At 37.5% G+C, this 19,921-nt stretch overlaps 1 protein-coding gene across 3 annotated transcripts in view; it reads left to right on the forward strand.

The window, feature by feature from the left end:
• The window catches only part of COL4A4 (collagen type IV alpha 4 chain), a 69,854-nt gene that overhangs the window by 23,217 nt on the left and 26,716 nt on the right, over positions 1-19,921 (forward strand). For 2 of the 3 annotated variants that reach the window (XM_027650597.1, XM_027650598.1), the window contains exons 8-25: positions 1,079-1,147; positions 1,365-1,400; positions 2,110-2,172; positions 2,640-2,675; positions 2,846-2,887; positions 3,825-3,905; positions 5,317-5,370; positions 6,587-6,646; positions 7,279-7,323; positions 8,384-8,437; positions 12,218-12,287; positions 13,697-13,801; positions 14,390-14,554; positions 15,107-15,199; positions 15,527-15,690; positions 17,646-17,718; positions 18,938-19,044; positions 19,406-19,589. In XM_027650597.1, coding sequence (XP_027506398.1) covers positions 1,079-1,147; positions 1,365-1,400; positions 2,110-2,172; positions 2,640-2,675; positions 2,846-2,887; positions 3,825-3,905; positions 5,317-5,370; positions 6,587-6,646; positions 7,279-7,323; positions 8,384-8,437; positions 12,218-12,287; positions 13,697-13,801; positions 14,390-14,554; positions 15,107-15,199; positions 15,527-15,690; positions 17,646-17,718; positions 18,938-19,044; positions 19,406-19,589 — 1,501 coding nt within the window. The remainder of the gene's footprint in view (positions 1-1,078; positions 1,148-1,364; positions 1,401-2,109; positions 2,173-2,639; positions 2,676-2,845; positions 2,888-3,824; positions 3,906-5,316; positions 5,371-6,586; positions 6,647-7,278; positions 7,324-8,383; positions 8,438-12,217; positions 12,288-13,696; positions 13,802-14,389; positions 14,555-15,106; positions 15,200-15,526; positions 15,691-17,645; positions 17,719-18,937; positions 19,045-19,405; positions 19,590-19,921) is intronic. The other variant, XM_027650599.1, reaches the window with a different exon arrangement.

The following is a 19,921-nucleotide window of genomic DNA, read 5'->3' on the forward strand; positions in this document are numbered from 1 at the left end:
TCTAACAAAGATGTTTTACTACACCAGAGAGTACATATAAAATAACCAAAGATAAATACAATTTTTTATTTGTTTAATGTGTTCCCTAGCAGCTGTTGTTTACCTGTAATCTGTATCCAGTCTAGTACAGATATATCCAGCTGTAACTCTTCTTTTTATTGTACCATTCTAGAGATAAGTACCTTCCCTGTTTCGTTCCAGCTGCAGGATTTGAGTAGCCAGTGTATAATATCAGAAAACCTGTACAGTCTAAAGCATTAACAGTATCCCATTTTATTGAAATCAATAGTTAAGTGGTTAGCTTAGTTAAAGTATATCCACTGCATTTGGATTTCAAATGAGAAAACTCCAGAAACAATGTCTTTATGAATCTGTTCTTCAGATATGCACATGTCATGGTCTTAACAAGAAATTGAGCACTACAGTTAAATTTTGCTAAAGAAATCATCTGTCCTTGCTAAGTCTGATTGAGGTTTTGAAGGTGCTCAACTTAGCAAAGTTTTATAAAGGACCCCACAGCAAATACCATGTGAATTTAGTTTAAAAAAAAAAGGACCTTTAGGCATCAGATTTTTTTAATAGACTGAAACGTGTTTCCTTATAGATGGAAACATTGAATATTACGCATCTAATACAGTCCATAGTTTTATTTTTTTAACTGTATGCAGAATCACTCTAAATTCTTCTAAATCACAACATGAACTTTGGAAGAAGGCAGACTACTGATACTTACAGTCACTGCCTCACTGAAAGAAAAGGTAGGCATAGGGATAGGCTTGATAAAGGCAAGATTTGTGAAGAGTGTAGCTTAATCAAGAGCCAAGAGCAAAGGAACACCTAACAAGGCAGGAGTCCAGAAGCTGTGGGTAGCTGGTTTGCTCAACTGTACAGAAGGTAATTTTACTTTTAAGGGTCTTGATAGATAAAAGAACTGCAAAATGGTCATGCATGATCATAGTGGATCACCTTCTGATGTAGGGGCACCAGAAAATCACAGCCTGAGAACTTATTCAGTCTCCATGGAAATGTAGAGTATCAGTAAGTGGATCATGTTTTAAGATACTTTTTTTCTTTAAAGGGAAATCCAGGGCAAAAAGGAGAAAAAGGAAATTCAGTGTATGTTGCACATTTTGGAAAAGGACCTCCAGTAAGTATCTGATTGTAAAGAAAAATCATAACTTGCAGGGAAACATATATGGTAAATGTAATTGTTCCATTACTCCTCACTATTTAATAAAACTTGGTTCAAAAAAAGGATTAAAAACACATATACAGTTGTAGCAGATAGCTTGTGATCTTAACATCTATAAAGATAGAAAACACTCACTTGGGCTGACTCATTTGCTAAATGATTGTCATTACAGGGAGAGAGAGGTGATCCTGGGCCCCCTGGCATGCCTGTAAGTACAGTCAGTAGGTTCTGTACCTACTTTTTGGCTTGAAGATCTTAAAAGTTTTCCTCTTTAGTATAGTGAGAAATACTGGGGTTTCTCCCTACCTGCCTTAAATAGCAAAATTCCAGAATAAAGTCTAAGAAACATGGAGTCACTCTACTCTGCCCCACAGCCAGTTCCTGCTGACTGAACAGGATGAGAAATAGGCTGTTCCCATCTGCATCAGCTGTGTATGGAGCAACTGATGCCCTGGTACTCACAGTTTGCAGAATATTTTCTTCATGATGTTCAAGATGAGTAGGAGGTGTGACACCTTCTACACTATTCTGGCCATAAAAACACAAAAAGAAGAGAGAGCTTAATTTTGTTGCAGAATCACACTCTTAATGGCTTCGGGTTTCTCTTAAGCCCTTCACAAAGGTATTCACTGATGAACTGTATCAGCTCACCACATTGTAGTACAATTGCTGACAAAGTAGCTTTCAATTCATTAATAACATATAACTGTCCAGTATCTTTCCAGTGTTACCCAGAAGCTGGTGCTGAGCTGTTCTAGTCACAGTGAGGTTTCAGGCGTGGTAAAATCCATGGGTGGAATCCAGAGGCCAGTAGACTTGAGTCCATGTGATGTAGGCATTTTGGAGGGGCTGGTTTTGTGGAAAAAGGTTCAAGTTCTTGGTGTTTTCACAAACAGACCTTTCACCATCTTTTCCAGGGACCTAGAGGGTCAAGAGGTACAATGGGCCCAGCTGGATACCCAGGCCATCCAGGCTTGCCTGTAAGATCAACACGGTTAAACAGCCTTACATTTTTTGGATATACATAAATTCTGCAATTTTAGAACCTTCCTTAATGTGAATCAAGGCCTAGAAGTAATTTTTGAGACAGGTGCTAAAAAAAAAAAATGGATTTTTGCTTTACCTTATGAGTTTGGAAGTTGAGGAATATGTTGTTCCATGTCTGCATGAACACGTTTCATCCGGGCAGTCTGTGGTCACGGTGGAATGGTGCTAGTGCTTTCTGCTTATTCCCTTTCCCCAAGACCACCTATGGGAGACAGGAAAGGGGGAAACCAGAGTTCAGCCATCCTGAAAGCAGTGACCAAGTGAAGTAAATAGCACTTTGGGATAGGTACACCCCAAGGGAAAATTCTGCTGCTAGGTCCTACTGGCAAGAGCAGGTAATTTTAAAAACAAAGCCATCTCTAAATCAGACATATTAACTTGTCTTTACTCTCTTTTAAAGGGTATTCCAGGTTACCCTGGTTTGCCAGGTCAACAGGTAAGCAGTTACTTCTGAAGTTTTTATGAAATAATGGAGTAATTTATACAATTATTTGAAGTGTTCCTTATGTTTATTGTTACCAAGTTTTTCACGGGAGTTACTTGATTAAATTCTAATGTCAGCATTTTCTGATCATGTGCAAACTGTGTACATTCTTTGTCAATTAGGGAAATCCAGGTATTGGAGTGAATGGACAAAAGGGGGAACCGGTAAGAAACTAAATAATATTAAATATATTATTGCTGTAGAATTAAAAGTATAATAGAGTCTTGTTGCCTTCTCTGGAACCCATTCATTTGTGGCTTTGTGCTCCCACTAATTATGTTAGAATGGAAGAAGGAGTAGTACAAGCTCAATTGATTCTGTGCAGAAGTGATTCCTTCAGTGAGCTGCATGCAGGAATCAAACACATTCTGGAGATTTTGAAAAGCAACAATCAATATGTTAGTTAGCATTTACATAGCAGTTACCTGCTGTACAGACATTGCCTAAATAATCACACCAGTACCCTCCAGTGAGTGTGCCTGTACCAGGAATGTCAGTGAATCTTGTCTCTTGCTGTGTCCAGCAACAGATGCAAAGGAAAGGGTGTAAGAAAAGGACAAACACATAATAATAGTTCCTCTACCAGTCTCCACCTATATTAGCATACTCAGGATTTATTGACCCAATATTTGATTTTTCTTCTATGAATTTGTCCAGTCAGTTCTTAGAATTTGTGCAAGTGTCTAACATGCACAACTTTCCATAGCAAATCAGTAATTTCATTTTACACTCACAAGGCCTTGTGCTCAAAAGCTTTGGTCTAGAATATGAAACTGTATATACACACAAGAGATTTGACAGTCCTCTAACTATCTCCACAGCAGATTTGGAGCAGAAGCCATGAGTTCTCATTTATTTCCTTGGCCATAACATTATTTTTAATGAATGAGGAGAATAGGAAATTAGATTGTCAACCTTAGTTATCTTGGGAAGATGGTAAAGAGGTTTACAGATCTCAGTGCAAACCTTTATTTCTCTGCAGTTAATTAGTACATTTCCAAGGAGTACAGAAATATGTAGTGCTGTAGCACAACAGGAGAACAAGTTGAGTCTCACTGAAACAGTTCATGGTCCAGAATGTCTCTCCTTTGGCTTCCACAGGGCGACATTGGGCTTCCTGGGCCACCTGGGTTACCACTGTTAGTTGGACCTCCTGGAGCTCAGCTGTTCAAAGGAGAAAAGGTGTCAATTTGTCATCGTATTTAACAGTGCTCAACTTGGCAAGTACAATCCTGCAATGTAATTTTTGCAAGGATGGGATAAGACAAATCTGTCTTTCTATAAGAAATCATCAGCTTCAGCAGAAATCCTGAAGGCTGTTCAGCACGCTTCCTACAAGCTTTCAGGAGAGGAGACTCCAAGTGTACTTTAGCTCATGTGCTTGAGGGAAGACTGTCTTGATGCAGAAAGGAGATACTGCCCTTGCTTTGGTTTTCTTCACTTTTTGTCATTAGCAAATCATATTTCAGGCATTTCAGGTAAACTTCATTACTGTGCTATTAAATCTCTTTTGTGGCTCTTCACTAACACTTTTAATTTTGCACATCTTGCTAAACTATACTCCAATGCACAGTTTTGACCTATCAACCCTAACCCTTTTAGAGCGCTCTTTTAATATAAAAAATATGTGGGATTTTCTTGTCAATTTTTATTGCAAGTTCCTGTTATTTACCATAGAATCACAGATTGGTTTGGGTTGGAAGGTATCCTAGAGATCATCTAGTTCCAAACCCACCTGCCATGGGCAGTAATACCTTCCACTAGACCACATAGCTCAAAACCTGATCCAACCTGGCCTAGAACACCAAGGATGGGGCACCCACAACTTTCCTGGGCAACCTGTACTTCCTCAATATCACACCTACTATAGCCACAGTTGTTTGGCTTAAAACATTAGAATATTCGTAACTCCTGTTGTTTAAAAAAAACCACCATCTGCTTTACAGAGCCCTATATTGGAGCCACTACATCCTCAAGTCTGATTTGCCTAAATACACAAAGAAAAAAAAGTGAAGTTGGTATTGCCAGTTCCTGCAGCCTCAGCTCAGGGAACTGGTAGGCTTCACATATTGGATCTTAGGCTTTGATTATGCAAATGGCTGCTATGTGCAGGTGTATGAGGAAAAGGGAAAGGACCAAAAGAACCTACATAAACTCCCCATGTTGCTGGGAAGTGGGACATGTGCTGCTGTGCAACACATTACATGGCCATGACCATGAAACCAGCCCTGCATCCCAGTCAGATTGGGGCTGTGCACAAAAGTGTAGATTTACGTTTGTGAATACCTATATCCAATCAGGAAGAGCAGCAAACAGTAAAGAACTACTGTCATGCACAATTGTAGGAGCAAAGCCCTGATTTGCAGGTTCCTGCAAGAGAAAACATATGTCTATCTCACCCCATAGTCAATATGCTGGTTTGACAGTGTTAACAGAAATAAAGATGAGTACATTTGTTTTTCTTGTGTCTAGGGCACCTAGAGAAACAGACCCAGTACTTAACAATATACTGTTTTTCAGACCAAGACTTAAAAGAAAATTAACCAGCACATAGGCATATTAATATACACAAAAACTTTCCTTTTATACATAGGGCCAAAAAGGATTACCTGGAATAACAGGATACAGAGGGCCACGTGGACCCAAAGTAAGTAATGGGACTTTTTTTTTTCCCATGGTACGGGCAAAGTCCTTCTCTGGTTATTATGTTAATCTTTTAAAGCACAGCATTTTAGCTGTGAAATTTAATCACCACCTAAATCGGTGTGAGAGCAAAAATATTTCAAAACCTGTTGGAAAATCTTTCTGAGTCTGTTTTATACCTACCTATTGAATGTTGCCTGGTAGCAAAAGGTCAACCTTGTTTCCAGCTGGGCTGTTGACACATAGTGGATTGGAACTGTGAAAAAAATAAAAGCATAGATTATTTTTCCTCAAGAAGAGACACAGACATGATCTGAATGTGTTCTTAATGGAGCATGATGTATGTTTACCTCAGTATGTTATGGAAACAATTGAACTTCACATTATGAATATCCTCAAGGGTAGAGAAGGCAGAGCCACCTGTTTGTAGAGAGTTGCTCTTTATGTCTATTCTACATTTTCTTTCTGTCAGCATGAGTAATTTAAACATTGATGGGCCAGTTCCTGGATGCAGAATAGAAGCAACCACAAAAAATTCTAGAGTCTTCATTGCTGATAGATTTGGAGGAGGAAAACCCACAGGCAGGAAACTACCATATCTCAGAAAAATGAAGGATAAATGGGGACAAAAGAATGAGTGTAGTTTATGTTAAAATCTCGTTTAGCTTTGTAAGCAGGAGAAATGAGAAGCCTGAACATCACATATCTGAGTTGTAAGTCTGGCACTCATTTTTGGAATTTCATTTTCCATCATAAAAAGACTGCTGTTAATTAGCACTGGAAAAGAGGACAAAGCCGGTCTTTTTATATCAGATTTACATTGAAAAAGATGGACTTTATATGCTTGCTCCCGTACTAGTGGTCCATGTAGGTGATAATACACTTGTTAGTCATAAGCAGGAGCTGAGAAATCAACTGATGCAGCTCAAAAGATGCCCAGAAATGAAATAAAAAAAAAAATAAAAAATTCAGCAGCTGAAAATACCTGAAGCTTGGAGAAGAGGCCAGAGCAGGTTCCTCAAATAGCTGGGGTTTCTGAGGCACTGCTTAGTAATGCTGCATGAAGTAACCCCTGGTGACTGAGCCTGGCAAGGGAGACAGGATCCATCAACCATATATATATATATATATATATAATTTAATAAACATGCACAACTATTAAAATTTATGGCACACTTCACTGAGCATCTTGTTTAAATAAACTATTTTGAATGCTCCAGGGTATACTTGGGAGAGGAGAAAAGGGTGAAAAAGGCCTTCCTGGATTCCCTGGATTGCGGGTAAGGAAGTCACAGAATAAATTACATCACAAATTCACTATAATTACATTCATAATATGTTTGGCAATTTGAATTTGCATTCTTAAGACAGATTTTAAGGATTTTTTATTTTAACTAGTCTGTCATGCTTCCTGTATAGAATATTTAGGAGTCTTGCCCTGGCACTCACCCTGTCTCAGACAAACATAAGCTCATATAGACTTTCTGTCCTTGGAAAGAAAGTAAATCTCCAGGGTTATCCTCTAAATATTTAGAACTGCACAAAGCTGCTCTGGAGTAGCACAGTACTAACACAGTAATCTTAATGTTTTCCATACATATCAATGGCACTTTTTTACAGCAGTTTGTGCTTGATTTGCCTGACAGTGCTCACATGGAGCATCACCTCAACTGCTGTGCTTGGTGCAACAGGATAAAAAAATTAAGTGAAGACCTGACTGATTTGCTTTGGTCTATAGTTCAAATTTGTGTCCATTTCTCATAGAAACTATTTGAAAAAACTTTGCAAAGTTTTTGGGAAATATCCCAAGTAATATTGATCTAAGTTACATTAACTGCTCAGCAGTTCTGAATAGGTTTAATTTCAAATAAGTTTTTATGGTTTTAGCTCACATTCTACTTGCTTTTATCAGGGTCATCCTGGTGCTTATGGACCTGCAGGTTTTCCTGGAATGAAGGTACGAAGCATAAAGTATAAGCAGCTCCCTGAACAGTGGGATCAGTGAGGTTTGGTTTTCTGCAGATTTGTGCAGATTTGGAATTTCCACATACTTCATAGCTCACTTCATTGCATTCCTTCCTTTCTCTTCTGCTACCTGTTGCCACAGAATTTGTATGATCTCTGTGGCTTTGAATTTCTGCCACTCTCTGATATTTGGCTGAAATTTGCTTATGGAATCTGAAGTTGCAAGGAGAAGGGAAAGTTAGTGGGACAGACATACAGCATGACAGAAAAGTTATGCAGCATGTTAACTTTGTTTGCCATGGTGACATTGTGTAATTTTGTGTTATCTGCATGTTTTATTCATCTTTCTGGCTCAAGAAATTCCAGTTGTGATGTTAAGTCTGCTAAATTTTACTTATGAACTTAAAACATCTTACTGGGGTAAAAAACAATAAAGGTATGTATATAGATCTGTATCTTTCCCTTTTTCCTATCTTCTCTCCCCAGCTTATTTTCAAATCTAGTTAAGGTAATGATCATGGCATTCACAAATCACTTGAATGTACAGCTATTCACCTCTAGAATTATGTTCCAGGTGACTGTTTTATCTGCAAAATTAGTTTTTACTATGGTCTTTACTTTTGCCTACCTAAAGAGTTTGACTACTGGATGGATGAGTGTATTAGTAAATCATAAAAAGAGAAGCTGATATGCAGCTGCTTTCCATGCAGTAATAGTTTAAGAGGATCATTCAACAGGCAGCAAACCAATTTCAGCTGTATTAAGCAGACAGCCTATTAGATCCTGCTGGTATGTATTCCAGCTAGTTCTGTGCCCCAGCTAAGCTGAATCTGCTGACCACTGTCTAAATTACCTGGCAATACATGTTGTGGGGTTTTTAACACAGGAGAGTCTATAAAACACACCATCTCTTGAACAAACCCAGGGAATTTTCTGAAACAAACTGTGGGTGCAATTAGAATGTGACAGTATTGTTTGACTGCCTTACAGGGTTTTAATTATTTTAATGTCTTAACAGATTAATCAAATTATATTTATGTGATCCTTTCCAGGGTGAAACAGGATTTGCTGGTTTTCCTGGACAACCTGGCTATCCAGGCATACAGGTAAAAAACCACCACACAAGCACACAACCCTATACTGATGCTACCAGTTCCTCCCAAGTGTACCCAATTATCAGACCATTTCCTTTTATGCAATCATCATTTCTTTTTAAAATTTACTGGTTTTCTGATGGTCATAGTTACTCATCATCATGGTAGTAAATAACAATGTAAGTAAACATTCCTACCTGGTGCATATGAGAGCGGGAATTCTATTTTGCATGCCACAGGAATTGTTAATCCTGATTGCCAGTAGTTACCTTTACCAGTATAACTATCTGATCCATGAACTCTGCAAGGTATTCATGGTTGAGCTGCATTCCCCAGAGAGCTTTGTGAGGTAAAGAAACCTGCTACTTAGGTAATAGTTCAATCCTATAAACTAGGATGAAAACTGGTCCCAAATGAGGTGACAAAATTCCATTCAGACAGGCTGAGTGATTTACCAAAATCTCTTGCATGCATTCAACCTGTTCACACAAGTAGCTGTTCCAAGATTGCTTACCAGAATGGAAGTTCGACTCCACACCACCTGTGGTTAAACATTCCCTACTTTTGCTCACTTAGATATGACACTATTTTTTTATTTTACAATACATGCTGCTTTCCATTTGTCTTCTGCAGGCTGCAGAACCTATGATACTGTAATTCTGACTGCTGGATCATATTGTAATACTGGGTAACAACAAAAACTTGAATGATGGGAATTATTGTATTTTCTATGGAATCTACAGTGCTAAAGCACACTCAGAAGGAAAAAGCTGTTCTGGATGCTCCTCTAGAGGGAACAAAGGAGCAGTGAGTCCAGCCAGAGGGAAGGGCTAGGGAGTGGCTGGGATAGGGTCCAAGTGGTCAGCATATACGAGCAAGAGGAGAAGTAAAATGCTCCAAACCAGAAGGCGGATGAAAGAATCATCACTAGAGACAGCAAGGTTGAAAAAGGTAATCACCAATATTACCACAGTACAGAGGACAAAAACAGTATTGCTGAAATTTTGACACTAATGAACTTGGCTCTAAATATTCTTGAAATACCAAAGTCAAGGAGTGTTTATTTCCCTCTGAAATAATCTTTTTGGAAAGCTGCATATAAAACAGTAAATTTCCTTAAAGAGATTTGGGCAAGAATCACCTCTGTTATAAACTAAATTTTAAGATTGGAACACACTGTACATAATCTGTGATGACACAAGGAAGTAAACTGAGGCTGGTCCAAACTTGTCATAAGCAATAAACAGCTTTTCAAGAAGCATGTTTACAAATGAGAAGTGACAAACACATGAAGTAAATAAGTAAAAGTACAATAAAAACATCTGGTTTAGTCACAGACTTACTTGTTTCAAAGTTAGGCCTGCCAAGAGAATGTTAAATCAACCTTTTCAGCCAAGATTTCATTTATGAGGTCATACTTGGGGGGAAGAAATTGCCCACGTATATCACTTTTTCTCCCATTTGCCCATTATCAGCTTCACAACAATGGGGGATCACTTAGATACTAATTAGACAGAAACATTGCATGTTTAAACAGAAGACTCATTGCAGTCCATTAGTCCTAAAAAGTAGAATCAAACCTTAAGTGTTTTGTTGTTAAAAAGTTCTCACCCTGATGTACATATTGTTTTAGTTTGGGGCATCATTAACAGACCTGAGACAAGTAATTTTATAGACAGAACAGGACATTCTTCAGACTCCACTGATTAGCCCACAGTCTGAGTAGCCATAAATCAACACAACAAACAGTAACCAAAAAATAATTAATTGTTAGCAGATTATTCTAGGGAAAAGTGTGAAGCCCTGTAGTGATGAATCAGAAAGATGAAATTACAATTGCTAATCCAAGAAGCAAACAAATCAAATATAGACACAACTTAATAAAAAACAGGTGTACTCAGACAGATATGCAAAATTCTGAGTGATTGCACAGATGCTTTAGTTTTACTTGGGAAACAATTGGAGAAATCTGATTGTTCCTGAAAGGAGCAGATCTATCTAGACTTCATCAACTATTCATCTGGCCTCACCAGCTGTTGCTTATGATCTGCTGAAAATTACATAGACTGGAGGAACAAGCTTATGATTAAAAACACACCTGGGAATAGCCTGTCCTCACATAGATTTTTCTGAAACAAACATGCTCAGAGAGAATCTAAGATGGATTCAGATTTAAGATATAGAGACTCAGAAAAAAACCTCCGTCGCTTTCAAGGTAGATCTCATCTTAAAAAAATATTAACTGTTGCTAAAAGCAAAGAATGGTCTTCAAGGAATTGTTGTCAATTTTGGTCCCCAAGTCTGGACACTGGCAACACTATTTTTTTTCGATAAGATGTTGGTAAATTGAGTCTCCTAAAATTTTTATGGGAAAACAGTATCAGTCAACAAAATAATCCAAACATTTTCAGGCCACTATATAGGAGTGTATCAACAGTGAAAACAGAGGCAAAATGAAGTTGCCTTCAGAGGAGTCATTAGACCTGACAGCCTAAAAACAGACTACAGTCAGAATTTGTCACTTAAGGAGATACCAAGAACAGAAATGTTTGACCTTGGCTTATTGACTCCTCAGTATGTTCTTGTGTTCTGGTTGTGTCATTTTAAAATCACTATGAAAATCATATAAGACTTGGGCCAAATACATCTATAGTACAAATCTTTTATACTTTTACCATCATTAAATTAGTTTTAAATCTCAAAATCCTTTGTAAATCTATCAGCGGAGGGAAAATGCTAGGTTTCCTTTTTCTTTCCTGCCACACAGAAGGCTCTTCTATGTCATTAGGGAAGACAAATTTATGTTCCTGTTTAAAAGAGCCAAAGATGACACAAGGATATTTTTTCATTTTGCAAGATACAGTCAAAGGAAAAAAACAGAGGTCAAGAGGACAGCAGCCAGTGACAGCTCCAGAACAGTTTAATTATTGGAAACATATAATTTTTTTTAAAAAAGCCCAGAAAGAGGGATGGAATCCTTGTTTTTACTTATGTAAGAATGGATATCCAATTTTGCAGTCCCAGTCCTCCTTGTCTGTGTCCTAAAAGGACCTGAACCTCAGTCCCAGGAATGCAGCCTCACTACGCAGTTCCCACATTGACATTCTTATTTTCTCAGTTCCCATTTGCTGAAAGAGCAGAGTTGATTCCTAATCTACAAAGCAAAACCTCTAATACAATTTGCCACATAAAAGACCTCCCCTAAAGTCCACTTCACTTGCAATTCTAAGTATCAAAATCCAAGCTAATTTAGAAATCCTCCAAGCAGAAGTGATTTTCCTCTCCATTAGAAGCCACTTTTATGTTTCCCTAATGCAGATGTTTTAAACTTATAAGAGCTTTGAATATCTCTTACCATTGATATCTGTTAGACTGTGAAACCATTTTTCTTAAAGCTTATCTGTCATCATAGAAGTAATTTCTTAATTCTGGTATAGAATTTTAAGGCAAATAATTACAGCTTGGTTGTTAAATCCGAGTCTCTCAATTAAATGAGTACTGATTTACTGTAACTGAGTCATCTTTACAATAAATGAATGAAATCAAATACAGCAGTCACATGTTCTGGAGAGTCAAACAGATATGTGTGATAGGTATATTGCTGTTTAGTCACTGGTATCGTGAAAGATAATGATTATTTTAAAGCTTTTTGCTTGGTTTTAAGTGTCAAAGTCAAGTTTTCCAGGTGGTGTGTGTCACATGCTTACACACCTTACAATTGTGAATTTTCAGTTACATGCTGGTGCATTTTATGTTTGTATCGATCAGTAAAATTTATTGTTGGACTTACAGGGGGATCCAGGAGAAAAAGGGCCCCCAGGTCCTCCTGGAGCTGTTGGAACTCCACCGCTTCCTATAAAAGGTTATATCTAGTTTTAACCAGTCTTTCTGCTGTATGAAGTGTGGGACCTGTTTTGCTGAGGTGTGTCAAAGTGGTCACTTGGTCACTTCCAAGGGATTCAGGGAACAGGATCCTAAACCTTTACTACCTGGTGGTCACATGATGTACTTGTTTGTCCCACTGATCTCACTGGTACCAAGTTAAACATACAAATTTCAGATTAAATATTTGTTTGAGAGATCTTTGTGCACACAGTCACAACTGGATCTGAAGGCCTGTCTCTAGTTATTGGACCTAGGCATATTTAAGACAAAACCATGAGAAGTAAGCCCATGCTGTCTACCCACTGTAATTTAGGATTCCTATTTTCAGAATTGCCACAACACACAGATTTTTAGATTACAATTAAGCTTCCTGTTGCCTAGTAGAGGCAAAATCTTGGAACTAGAACCCTCACCAGAATACCTGTCAGTCTTATTACCTGCCTACTTAAACCTCAGGCTGGGTTTTTATGTCCCAGCTCCCTCTATCTCCATCTTTATCATCTAATCAGTGAAAAGATGTGTGGAAATTTTATTTCATAGCAGGAAACAACAGGGAACAACCGAGTTTGCTGCCTTTTGCATGTAACACTTGGGGAATCTGTATTGTGAGGATGTTTCAACAGACAAGTCACCATAAATTGTATTCCTACTGCAGCAAATGCTGATTGTGAACAGAAGTAAATTACAACAAAACCTTATTTCAGCAGAACTCTCCAAAAATCAATTACATTTTTCCCATTGACTTTCCAGCCCATGCAATAAAAGACATAACCCCATGCTTAATATCTCAAGTAACATTTAATCATGTGCATGGTGTATGACTGGATACAATCTTCAGAGAAAGAGGCCCTTAGCAGAACTGAGAACACAACTAGTACCAATATTTTGTTTCTCCAATTTAATGAAGCTGTTTATATCTGATTCAGGTTTTCTTTATCAGCATGTAATTGCAATTTTAAATTTTATTAATTGTAGCAATTTTGAAAATATGCTTTTAAAAATTTGGATAATTTCAACCAAGACAATCCTGAAATGACCTCCCCGTGTGCACTTCCAAATGGGCATAACATGAGATGCCTATTTATTTTAAATGCCAAGTGTTTTTATTTTGGGCAAATATTTCTCTCAGCATTCTGAAATATGTAGCACAAAGATACTACTAGAGACTGATGAAAAGTTAAAAATGTACCCAACAAAATGGGTTGGAATCCGTAGAAAAGTAACCAAATCCTCCCACCTTAAAATTAAATTGTTACAGATTTAAAAGTGTTTCATAAATTGTTTTACTCTTATGTAGTTTCCAAATTATAATTTTGATTTCAGTTTTATTTAGATTTAAGCTGTCAATAAGGTATTTGACTCACATGGTTTTATAATTCCCTGTAGGTCCACGAGGAGATCCCGGATTTCCCGGTCCTGTTGGTGATATGGGGTCAGTTGGACCAATGGGTCCTGCAGGCCTGCTAGGAAGACCAGGACTTGATGGAACAAGTAAGAGAAGTAGGGTATAAAATATGAACTATATAGCACTAGTAGAGAAAGCAACTAAAAGAAAACTACTTTGTTCTTGCATGATGAAAGCCACCAACAGTAAGGATTTGAGCTCTACAGGTTGTTCAGTAAAAATATTAACTTAGTGGCCAAAGAAAATAATGAAAATTATCCAAGCAGAACATTAGGAGATACTAGAAAAGGAACAGAAGGCTAAGGAGAATATTACCATGCACTGTAAACCCACAGTATGCCTTTATCTGGACTGCTGTGCTCAAAAATTCTGTTCTCCATCTAAAAAGAAATAAAGGAAAGTGATCAGGATGAGTTTGCTCTGTATAAGGAATGAGAATAACTGGAATATCTGGAAAAGAGACAATGGAGGGGAGGAGGAAAAGAAGCATTTTAAGGTCTAAAGCAGAAGTCTCCTTTCCTGGGGATGCTGGAAAACCTGAAGATCTAGATTTAAGTCTTTGTTATATAGAAGCTCTTTTTCAGGGCAGTTCTGCATGGTCTGTGTTTCCTCCTTGATATCTCACAGTAATCACTATGAAGCTGTATGGGCTTTACACCTTTCTTTTTCTACAGGTCTACCTGGCCTGCCAGGAGTAAGTGGGGCACCAGGACCTCAAGGTTTTCAAGGTGACCCTGGTTTGCCTGGAACAGGTGAATTAATCCCAGGAAGACCTGGGTTTCCTGGACCACCAGGCCTACCAGGACAGCCAGGAAGACAAGGCTTACCTGGACTACCCAGTAGGTTCAACAGCAATTTATGTATTAAGAACATAATTCTGCAGGTTAATAGATCCACTGCTTTTGTTGGTCCCACAAAATATAAAGGTGAAAAGCGCATTTTGACAGATATATCAGACTTTACACGGGATGTTGAAAACATGTTTTTCCTATTAGCTGTTGATGAGTGAGATTTCAAGATTTTCATTGTTTTCTGGGTGATTCAAGCCCACAAAAGCAACACATATAAAAAAATTCTTTAAAAATATATCACCTGAAGTCAAAAATACAGCAAACTGAGGAGGAAACCCAATCAGCATCCTTTAGAAAAGAAAAAATAAAGTTCTAAGTGGAAAAAAGTAGTAGTGGCAATGAAAATCCATGTGTCAACATCGACTTGAGTCATACTGACTCTTGTAGCATAATCTATAAGCAATAACTTGTAAAGCATTTAATAAGATCTCTAACCTTTCACACGAGTATAACAAGATAAGGGAGAGGAGAATGCACGACCTAAGCTGTGGAAACACTCAACCTTATTTACACTTGCTGTACAATTTTTTTTTATAAAAGGTGTGATCTGTACTGACAGAGGGATCCCTGGAGAACCTGGAGCAAAAGGTCAGATAGGCCTTCCAGGAAGAAAAGGTGCAAAAGGAGAAAAGGGTAAGCATGCCTGGATAACAAAACATTTGAATATGAGACCTTTGCCAGTTATGTCAGATCTAAATGTGCAAGAAGTTTATGGTAACTTGGTGGATAAGGCCCATCAAAGTGCTGAGTTAAATGGTCAGTTGGCACTGGGGCTTCTAAGTCAGTAGATGATGTCAATGCAGCAGTTACTTAGTGCTGATAATGCTTCACCTCTTTGAAGGAAATCAAATGAGATAAAATGGTCCAGGCACTACTCACACAGAAAAGAAAAAAGGTAGCATTATTTTTTGTGTATTAATTCTGCAACTTTTTCAATGTAATTTTGACACATTCATGTAGGAAGTCAAGGTCTGTGCTCGTGTCGTGCTGGTCCTCCTGGTCCCCGTGGTGTGCAAGGACCTCCAGGTATTCAAGGAAAGAAAGGACAAATGGGATACCCTGGAAGATATGGAGAAAAGGGAGACCCAGGCTTATCTGGTGCAATGGGATCACCAGGGCTCCCTGTGAGTAGTTTTCATGAATTTTGGTAAATAAATAACATGAAGTTACCTCTCAGCTCAGGAGGCATTTAAGCAGAGTAGTTGAGAAAGTGCCCTGGAAAACTATCTGAAACTTTCATCTACTTTTGCTTGTTACAGTCTAGTGAAATGAGCTATTACTTTTGGAAACAGACTTATTTTCTTTAATGTACTTCATATAGTTTATCTCATTCCCCACAGTGAGCAATAATTCAAAGCACCACTTAACCTAACTGCTTTAGAAACACTTTATAAGATAAATTATTGGACTTGATGTGATTTTGATCCACTTTTTCTGGTCTGACATGCAAAATGTACATCCAGGATGCTGCATACCAAAATAATGCCAAAGAGAGGTTTTTTTAATATACTTTCTTGTGTGTGAGAGGAATTTCTTTGAAAATACAGGCAGATATGCCTTGCTTTATGACTGTTGAATTATGGCTGGGGTTTTTTTTGTTTGTTTGTTTAGTGGTTTTTTTTTTGTTTTGGGGAGGTGTTTTGGAGGTTTTTGTGCTGTTTGGGGTTTTTTTTGTTTTGTTTCATTTGCTGTTTTTTTGTTATTGTTGGGGTTTTTTGAGGTTTTAATAGCAGAACTCTTTTTGCACATGACGAATTGCTTAAAAGTTTCCAGAACATTTTCTTTCAAAAGAAAAAAAAAAGCTAACAAAACCATTGTGAGTCTAAAGGAAGGATGTGGAAGGGCTCACTCATTCTAGTGCCAATGGTTTCATTACAAACTTTACATTTGCTCTTGCGGGTTTTTTTGTTTGTTTGTTTTCTTCTTAAAACACCACTACCTGTGTGGATTATGTGAGATTTTGATCTTCTTGTTACTTTTGAGAGTATAATTTAGTCCCTGTAGTTTTGAAGCAAAGCTTGAAGCCTTGTCCTGAACATTTTGCTGCTCTTAGGTTACTTAAGTGAGAAACAAGAACAAAATAATCACTTTGGATGGAAATAATTCAGTTCAATACAGAAATGTTTGGTTTAATGGACCATTTTTCTCCATTTTTCTGCTCTCCTTTCTTCACAAATATCTCATTTTTCCTCTCAAACACTAATAACTGATCTCTGCCTACATAAAGATCTACACATTGTAAGAAATAGCCACTGCTAGTTTCAGATACAACGTGTTTTTCAGAAGTCTGTCTGATTTAAAAGTGTCATGATTTACAATCACATTATATTCTCTCCACCTATTTTTAGGTGAAAAAATTTGAAGAACAGAGGAAGCTGGCTAAATAATACCCCAGTTTTGCACCTTAGTGGCCTTTTACTTCTGTTTAAATTTCCCATGGTAAAATATATTTACCCACATGCACTGTTGCAAGATCACCAATGATTACATGAAAACTGCACTCTGTTTGGAGAGCTGAGAGCACAAATCAGCATAAGAATATAGAAAAGCACTTCTTTTCTCCTCTAAACCTGTCAAGTCATAGATTCTTCTCACAACACCTACCTAATTAGATGTAAATGAAATTTCTTATTGGCAGCTTTGTGGGTTTTCATTCAGAAAAAAAAGCATCACTTACTTGCTGCTGTGTTCAGTTCTGGGAGAAAAGCTTCATCCTGCAGTCACTACACTCCAGAGATTCCCTTCCTCAGTGGATTGTAGGTTGAAGTCTGCAGTGGGAACAGTTTCTGAATCATTTGGATTTTAATATTGCATTTACAGCCATGGACCCAAATCTTCAAGCTTTACAATTTTAGTTGTGTATCCATACATTTGGCAGAGTCGGGCTGAGAAGGACAGGTGCCTTTCACACACCTCTTTATAATCATCAGAAGAGATAAGTGTTTCTTTTTGGCATGTCACCTTAACTGGTTGGTTTTGGGAAACCATACAAGAGATAGATATCTAATTTTCCCCTCAATTCCCACATTGATTCTGTGCTGGAGACAACTGACACCTTTTTTTCCTTGTAAATGTTAAGGGGACCCCTGGTTCTGCTGGACAGCATGGTGAAAAAGGAGAGAAGGGTGATCCAGGAAGAGTTAGGATAAAAGGTAACCACACATTTTATCTTTAGCCTTTTTGTTTCCTATACAATGTCTAGGCAATAGTGTGAGAAAAACATATTCATCTAGTCTTAATAAATTCATTAGTTCAGTAAGTTACTGAAACCTAGAGGGCATGTATGTCCAAACTGCTTTCTTGGTACCATCTCTTCTGGCTAAACACAAGATCAACACAGCATTTTGTGGTTTTTATTCTATAGTTGAGCCATAAAACAGTTTTAACAGCGTGTTATTAATGCTAACAAATGATTTTTCATGTCCTGTGATTGATAGTTGGGATCTTACAGAGGTTTGTATAGCAAAGACTCAGCGGAATACAAATACTATTGTACAGAACCACCTCCTGAAGTGTCATATATCAATATCACAGCTGTTACCTCAACTTAAGCCACCAACATCCTTCTTGGGAAAAACTCAAAGTTTCAATGACTATTCAGATGTCTGCTCCTATTTCTAAAAATTACTCTTGACCAGGCATTGAAGAGAAACAATAGGCCACTAGTTGCACAACTGAAATTCTTGTAATTAAATAGATCAAAACCTCTCCACAGTTATGGTTATGATTTGCAAAAGCAAAAGAAACAGAGAGCAATAAATTACAGCAATCTGAAGGCAAAGCTTAGTTAGAAATGCTAAACTAATTATTCAAACAAAAGATTGTCCATCTTATTGTTTATAAAAAGCTAGCTTAGCTTTGGATGCCTGTGGGTTTTTTACAGATGTTAGAGAGGGGAAAACATTTTCTTCTATTTGCAAAGGATTTCTTGACACAGCAAAAGTTGCATTTTCATAAATATCAGTGCAAGAGAAATCTAGGGGGAAAATAAAACCTTTGGGAAATATTGATGCAAATATTCTGCATCATACGACATTGCTACATCCTGATTTCACTGAAATTAAGAATAAAACTCAGACTGATTTCAATATTTTAACTTTCTGTATAGCACGAATAAAACCCACATTCTTGTGGTGCCTCTAAACATGTCTTTTACAGAGAGACCAAGTTGTTCCATGAGGTGTCCAACTAAAGCCTTCCTAAGCCTAAAATACTTCACCAAGGAAATGTGAATTCAAGGACCGGGAATTATCATGCAGATACGATGAATGGTTATTCAGCATTTACCTAAGAAGAAATAACCTCCACCTCCCCCTCAAAAAATAATTACTGTAAATATTATACTTCTTTCTCTTTTCAAAATATTTTAAGGATTAAAAGGTGAAAGAGGACCTACTGGGGTTCCAGGATTTCCAGGCCAGAGAGGTCTTGATGGCAGAGATGGGGAACTAGGATTGCGTGGGGAAAAAGGAGTTGAGGTATGTTTGACTCTCCCAGATTTTTTTTCCATTTCAATTAATGTATTATCTTATGAAAGGTTATCAAAGTTTTTATCCACTGCAAAATTATTTTCTTGTAAATATCATTGCTTATTTTGGTATTCCTGAATATAATTTCTGCATATACTGTGTCCCAATATTATGGGATCAGGAAACAAAAAATCCACTAACCCCTTTGTTCCTATTGCCCTTAAATATTTACAAATACTAATGTCATCCATGTAGTCTCTTAATTGTGGAAAGTGATTTCTCCAGATAATCCCCTAAACATGCTTTTTCATAATCAAAGAGAGGAGAGAAATTAGGTCTTGTTACTTCTTACCAACAAGTTTTCTTTCAGGGCGATGCTGGAGTATCGCTTCCAGGTGATAAAGGATTCCCTGGGCTCCCAGGACCTCCTGGGGTAAAAGGACAGATAGGATTGCCTGGTTTGGGGTTTCCTGGCCCTCCAGGAGCCAGAGGTAGCCCTGGAGACTTTGGTGATACTGGTAATGTTGGGCCACCTGGTCCAAAAGGCCAGAAAGGTAATTTTGACTCTTTACATTAAGAATGAAATAACAAAAACACGTTTGGTGCCATCCATTACAGTTTCATGTGTATTACATCAAGTGTTATTCATTTATAGTGAAAGTGTTCTTAATTTATAGGAAAATATAACTTATATTTAAAGCTTGGTCTGGTTTTTGGTTATAAAAAGTGCTTAGCCAAACAAAAACATCTACACTGATAGTGATATGTATGAACCAGAACTATACATAGAATTGAAATGAAAATATTATTTCTTTCTTGCACTAAAAACTATTGTAAGGACAAATTTCCAAGGCAAGTGAAATAAAACCAAACCTTTGTCTTTAAA

This window comes from Corapipo altera, unplaced genomic scaffold (assembly GCF_003945725.1).
Source record: "Corapipo altera isolate COAL_440 unplaced genomic scaffold, ASM394572v1 54, whole genome shotgun sequence".
Taxonomy (NCBI): domain Eukaryota; kingdom Metazoa; phylum Chordata; class Aves; order Passeriformes; family Pipridae; genus Corapipo; species Corapipo altera.